This window comes from Gymnoscopelus braueri (genome assembly GCF_963280865.1).
Source record: "Gymnoscopelus braueri genome assembly, chromosome: 16".
Lineage (NCBI taxonomy): Eukaryota > Metazoa > Chordata > Actinopteri > Myctophiformes > Myctophidae > Gymnoscopelus > Gymnoscopelus braueri.
In genome coordinates this window covers 30,350,202-30,357,228 of record NC_137616.1, presented here as the reverse complement: position 1 = coordinate 30,357,228, position 7,027 = coordinate 30,350,202, and the positions used below count along the sequence as shown (strand labels likewise).

The following is a 7,027-nucleotide window of genomic DNA, read 5'->3' as shown; positions in this document are numbered from 1 at the left end:
ACACACACACACACACACACACACACACACACACACACACACACACACAAGCGCATAATGTAAAAAACACGCATTGTGGTCTTTCTTTTTGATATGTGTTTGCTCATCAATACCTTCACCACAGAAGTCAAATTCAGCAGCAGTAAAGAGGATCAGTTCCATCAGCATCATTTGGGTGTGTTTTAATTTGACAGTGCATGTGGCAGTCAATGGCAAGACAACTGTTAAGCGTATTTTATTTGAAATGGACATCACAGTAGCATTGGATTTGTACCATAATACATTTAAAGTAGGCGCAAAAATCAGGAATGTCTAATTCTAAATTAAATTAATTAACTTACATTTTAAATGAATTGATTGCATAGTCAGTTAGTCAGCTGAATGATCGATCGATTCATTGATTGATGTCAGACACATCCAGAGTCCATTTTTATATGGAGATTCTTTGCTCTGATTAATAGTAGGTTACACTCATAACATCACATGTGGTGGTACTATTCATATTTTACATGGAAGCATTTTCTAGTGTGCAGACGTCACTTCTCTCTTTTCCCTGTCCATTGCGTAGGAGTGATTGTTTGTATATGCATGCTTGTTGTTTACACAATTTTAGTAGAGAGAGAGCTCCTAAAAGGGCTTGTCTTCCTGTATGCCTTTAATCCAGACAGATAGCTCCGACGTCATGAAGATAAGATGATCTCTCCGTTCAGTGCAATGTCAAAAGTAGAAAAGCAGGGGTCTGTACTGTTGGACGTTAAGGATAATTCATCCCCTTTCCTCAGCATCTGATGGTCAGTTCAGTATTCCGTAACCTTTATTTAAATTCCCAAAGAGAAAGCTCTTCTTTGTCGGGGTTGCACACCCGTGCACAAGGCGAAAAGGAATGGGACCGTGCAACTGCTGGTCATTTGGAAAATCATGGCTGTTAGGCTCCTGTGCTCCATATCTTGTCCATTATGTGTTTGAAGTTTTTGTGTTTCTGTAAGGTTCAGGGCGAGATGTCCAGTGTTTAGTTAGTTGAGGTCATAGATCTTTCCAGAGTGCTGGCAGGCATGGCTTTGTGGTCTCTCCACTCCGTGTAGGCCACTGATCCTGTTTCTGATAATGACACAATGAGATAATGCGTGAAACACAGATACTTGGTCTTTATTGTTGGAGTTTTCAACAAGACTTGATTCTCGGAGGACTTACCTCCTCCCTGATTTGTGGTTGCAGTTCCATTAGCCACCCCAGTCTCTCCCGACACCTGTCACGAAGGAAGAAAGGCAGGTTGATCAGGGTGCAGGGTTTGTTTGTGTGAGTTTATGGTGTTTGTGCATGTGAGAGACTTGCCCGCCATTTAACCACACAAACCCTATCGTCCCTTATCTGCGCATGTCATAACAGGTTTGATTAAAATAGCTACAAGCTCACAACACATTGCCATGCACTGCGTTGTGAGCTTGTAGATCAGCTATTTTCGGTTAAGAGATTTGGTGTAGGAAGAAAAGAGGGGGCCAAGTACAGACCCCTGGGGGACCCTAGTTAACGAGGTATACACAGTTAAAAGGTTAATGCTGTGATTAGTTTTGTTATACAGTTGATCAAAAACATATTTTTATAAAGCACTCATGATTCCTTTTAACGAGCAATAGATGAAATAAAGTTAAGTGAAATCTAACTCTAACTCATCTATTCCCAGCTACCCTATGGGTTTCTTTCCACTGTGTGCAATACTGTAGACGTAATGAGGGCCCCAACGTAACATCTCTCAGAATCCCTCCCATCCTTGATTAGCACTAAGGAGGCACTTACTGTATTCCTCCTAATTGTTAATAAGTGACATAAAAATGTACACACTAGATTTAGATACTGAGCATTGTTGCCTGCACCGAAAGCGAGAGAGAGAGAGAGAGAGAGAGAGAGAGAGAGAGAGAGAGAGAGAGAGAGAGAGAGAGAGAGAGACACACAGAGAGACAGACAGACAGACAGACAGACAGACAGACAGACAGACAGACAGACAGACAGACCTTGTTCATACCTGTGCTCCACTGACGTCGTAAGCATTGTCACTATTCCTGTGGGTGACAACAACAGGTGTCAAGATAGTAGCCTACTCGACACAGGGGTGTGGTTTGTGTACCACAGACTGATACTATGAACATGGAATGTAGTGGATTTGAAGGTGAATCATGGCTCAGTGTCAGCATACTCGGGTAAAGGTTTCCTTGTTATTTGCAGTAAAGTCTTGGTTCACACAACTTCACAGACACACTCTACTGTTGACTCATTGATACCAGAAATGGCACAGTAATCTACTGTTGGACACTGAATAGCTCCACTCAGGGGTTAAGTGCCCTGCCCATGAAGTGCACATTAATTGTAATTGTTGCAGCGTTACTCATTCCCAGCTCAGATGTTCCTAGCTGGCTCTGAGAGTCATAAATTCACAAATACTTAAAAATGTTCACGTAGAGAGACTAGCCGCCTATAAGGGTGTGTCTGAGTTCAAATACTACCGAAGTGGAAAAAGCGGCACTCCAAAATAAAGGATGCAAGGCAGGCTCAGATGCACATTCTTCTATTTATTTAAATTGTAATGTTATAATGAAAGACAATGGACTTTTGATCGGGCTGAAACCTGAAAAGCCAAATGTGATACGTCATAGATATGTCGTAGACGACTGACGCCATAGATGACTGAATGCCGCGGGCTGGCCACATGAAGTCTGAGATCTACATTGGAGCCACGCAGTTCCCATGTGCTGCCAGGCGCCTAGGTGCCCAGACCACAAGGCCAGCGGTCCGGGCCTAGAGCAAATATATTTTGACAATATATTTTCAGTGGCTAAAATAAATCTGAAATATATTTGTGACATATTACAGTATTCTGTATGTTTCCAGGGTCCAATGTTTGTTTGTTTTGAAAAAATACATTCTTTTTTCACAGTAGGCCTATTGATCAATTGAACCTGCATGGCCACAAAGGCTGCAAGGCTTCTTCGGCACACAACCGCATTCTTTGTTTTACATGGCTCCACATATTCGTTTAATCTTGAAACACGGTGCAGACCTGGCAATCCCCTTCTTTTAGCTCTGAACCATTGTTGTGAGTCATGATGCCTATCTCTCAATGGCCTGTCATCCCACTACCCATCAGAGACTTACAAGTCCTGGAATGTGAAGAAGAAGATAACTCCCCTTGTTCCTGTGTGTCAATGTCACCCGCATCATGTTTGGCAGCACCAGGGTGTCGCCACTGCACTGGGTGTTGGCGATTACACATTTGTATGTATGTCAGTGTAGGATGTACTGTATACATGTACAGACACACACAGACAGACAGACACAGAGCTCTGTTTGGGAAGACCAACCTAAACAATGCTAACCCAACCCATCCTGGCGCATATCATCCTTCACCACCCATCACTGCTTCCATTCTCCTCTTCAAACAAGACAACACCCATCATCATAAAAGAACTATCAGGTTGAACAAGTCCGTGCTCTCTGCTGCATTAAGTGAGTGATAAATGATAAAGCTCTAGCAATGAGGGACAAAATATTAATCAGTCAGTTCTTTGTCAGAAGCCACTCAATACAGGCAAAGACAGGTCTGTTGGGTGGAACCCTACTGTAGCTCACCTCTTATCATTTACTGATATCTTTTAGATAATTTTTGTGTGAATCTTTGCTCTATAGAGAGGTAAGAGGCAGTAGAGGAGTAACAAGAGGCAGAGGTGGGATGGCCTCTAACACAGGTCAGCACCCAGAATCAAACCAGGGACATTATGATAATATAATTGACGCTGCATGTAGCACAGGGTTTCAAAGTGAGGGCCAGGGCGGCCAGGGGGCCAATCAGAAAGGAGGGAAAATATTTATTTTTAATAAAATCTCTTATTTTGCCAGTTAACCACATTCAACCTGGTGTTCCTATTTTGGCCATGTCATTACTGTCAAAATCTTTCAAACATTTTCAAAACATTTTGAACATTTTGAAAAAATGGCACATCTACAAGTTCATGATGTGTGACATGTTGTAAGCTTGTAGATCAGCTATTTTCACTATTTTCGTTGGGGGTTTGATAAGGGCCAGAGGCTGTGGCTATTTCGGGGTTCTTGACATGGAAACGTTTTGGAACCCCTAGCCAGTTGGCCCATTAATACAACTGTACATTAACAAAGTATCAAAACCAGTCTATGTTGGTTTCCTTCCTTGAAGGCACACATTTAAAATATAGTTAAGACAAATACATTCATAAATATAATCAAAATCAGATGGAGCCCTCACCTGCGGCACCTGGTGCACACGGCGAGGAGTGTGACACAGAGGATGGCAAAGATGACTAGCGAGATGAAGGCCGTTGCAGGGGAGGAAGACCAAACCATGCCCCCCAATGCACCTTCTATCACTGCTGGAGCCATAGTCCTTGTAGCCTGGGATCAATGTCAGAACACACACACACACACACACACACACACACACACACACACACCACACACACACACACACACACACACACACACACACACACACACACACACACACACACACACACACACACACACACACACACACACACACACACACACACACACACACACACACACACACACACACACCCACCCACACACACACACACACACACACACACACACACACACACACACACACACACACACACACACACACACACACACACACACACACACACACACACACACACACACAACACAAACGGGTTAACATTAGGAATTTCATGGCCTGCCCTGCCCTGTATTGGTGACAACATACTTTCATAAATTTGTATATTGTGTATTATGTTACATATTTTATAGTGTACTGTTTACTGTGTCACAATATGTACACAACCCAGGTAAATGTAAGCTCCCAATCCATTAAGTTATAGTTTCAGTCAAATGTCTTCAGCTCGCCCTAACCCTCAACCCAACGACAAAGACCAAACCACTTTTAAGCCTAGATAACAGGGCCGTCCACACAAAGCAGTATAATTCAACTATATCCTTCACCACTGTTGTCTGTATAGTTGTGGTGTGGACTCTACACTATTTATAGTTAGTTATATTGCTTCGTCTGGACAGCTCTTTGAAACCTCAATGTTCCTCTAACTATAAGAGTGTAAAACTTGATCCATACAGGTCTGTTTTATCCTAATTGTTCATTTAATTCAGAGTTAAAGGAGCTGTAAGTAATATTATTTGGTTAAAACAAAAAGTTAAAGGAACAGTTTAATCTAATCAAGAGAGAGAACCCATTTATCAGCTTCAATTTGATTGTGTTCCAGTTCCACATTTGTCTATTTATCTATCCATATTTTTGTTTCATCACTATCAGTTTCACTTGTTTATCCTTGTATCCTGATACAGAATAAACATAAGGACCGTTGCAGGTCCATGTGGTTCCATTTGTACACTCTCTTATAGTTAAATTAACACTGAGGATTGTGACAATGTAGAAATGGAGGTGCACAAATAAATGAATAATAATAATACAGAATTCATTTACCTTATGTGCTGCTCAGTGGCCAGTAGACACCTGTCGCCTTTACACCTGTATGTTTCCAACTGGCAGTCATGCACCTGCCTGTACTTTATGAGCCCCATGGCCAGCAGGGGAGGGGAAGGCTGTGCCAATACTGATGAACAAGCCCATTGTCTTTACATCACTTCCGCACCTGACTGTCTTGATGCCAGACATACTTGTGTTTGCAAAGAATGTGGGAATACATGTTTAGGATAAATACAGGTACAGTAACATTTCTCAAGGCAGTGGAGTCTCCAGAGGAAGCAAAAGAAATAAAATGAACGTGCCTCTTAATATCCTCACATTTTGTTTGGTATGTAACTGCTTGTTGTTAATGTATGGGTGGTCTTATACTGTACGTTTATTAGCCAACCAGAAAAACGGCTTGAACAACACCTCCCCCCTGTGGCAATTTACGTGACTGCAAGAACTTCTCAATGATATTTTATACTGTATACGTTTCAAACATGTCAGCCGGTATAGTGGTCACGTAAATGTAAATTCAAATGATCCAGACAAACATAAGAAACTAAACAAATAATGCTAATAAATCTTCAAAAGACTGCTAGACACACTTCTCCAAAAGAAACAGGGAATTAAATAGGCTTATACAATACAAAAGCCAACAAAAATAATGTGGATCTGATGAGGAACTTTTCTATCTGACAGGCAGTACAACGGTTAAAATAATACTCTAGGCTACAAAAAGTACACATCCATCACTCTCTTTCTCGCCAAGAATGGGTTACTTAACCAATGAAATCATGCTCACAAGGGAGGCATTAAAGACAGTTAAAGACTGTTAGGTTAGTATTCTATGCAGATGCAGTGTGTGTGTGTGTGTGTGTGTGTGTGTGTGTGTGTGTGTGTGTGTGTGTGTGTGTGTGTGTGTGTGTGTGTGTGTGTGTGTGTGTGTGTGTGTGTGTGTGTGCGTGCGTGCGCGCACACTCATGTACGTGCATGTACTGTAACTGAGTTATGGGCATGAGAACTTTTGACCTGACCATGAGAATGGTCCATTCTGAACAAGTTGGATGATAATATAAGGCTTATGATCTGTCAGTTGTCGGCTATTTTCACATAAGGTAATGAGTAATGAGCCCATAAAAAATTCAATATTTGCAATTGTGTTATTGAATTGGAAAAAGTAATTAGATACACAACTAGTTACCACAAAAAGTAGCAGAGTTACAGTAATGCGTTACTTAGTAACGCTCCAGTCCCAACACTGCTAAAACATACTATCAACATATATACGCCTACACACTTCATCCCTGCGATGTCACATTCTTACACTTACAATTTGCGTTCAGCGCACCTTTCTAGTTGCTGCCATTTTTTTCTCCAGAGAGAGAGTGCTACTCCATTAAAACATACAGTCATACAAAAAGAAAATTACTGACGACTACTTACACACCAAGCAGAAGACTAATGGTCTGTGATCTGTGGTCCCCTTTGCTTGTATAACTTTAGCTCAGCTTACGACCAGTGAGGCAAACATCT

At 41.6% G+C, this 7,027-nt stretch overlaps 1 protein-coding gene across 1 annotated transcript; it reads right to left on the bottom strand.

Annotated features, from left to right (window-relative positions):
* Positions 1-219: 219 nt before the first annotated feature.
* On the bottom strand, positions 220-5,638 carry LOC308103571 (uncharacterized protein). Its single transcript, XM_080453614.1, has 5 exons — positions 5,507-5,638; positions 4,271-4,416; positions 2,021-2,057; positions 1,192-1,246; positions 220-1,098 (listed from the first exon to the last, which is right to left on the bottom strand). The coding sequence occupies exons 2-5, from the start codon at positions 4,402-4,404 to the stop codon at positions 1,010-1,012; spliced, it is 315 nt and encodes a 104-aa protein (XP_080309740.1). The 5' UTR covers positions 4,405-4,416; positions 5,507-5,638; the 3' UTR covers positions 220-1,009.
* Between the last annotated feature and the right edge of the window lie 1,389 nt (positions 5,639-7,027).

Excerpts from the sequence above, each read along its gene's own strand:
- LOC308103571 (XM_080453614.1), bottom strand. The coding sequence starts at position 4,404 with ATGGCTCCAGCAGTGATAGAAGGTGCATTGGGGGGCATGGTTTGGTCT. Across the intron at positions 1,247-2,020 it reads ACGACGTCAGTGGAGCACAG|GTGTCGGGAGAGACTGGGGT; the intron begins GTATGAACAAGG and ends CCTTCGTGACAG. Across the intron at positions 1,099-1,191 it reads AACCACAAATCAGGGAGGAG|AAACAGGATCAGTGGCCTAC; the intron begins GTAAGTCCTCCG and ends TGTCATTATCAG.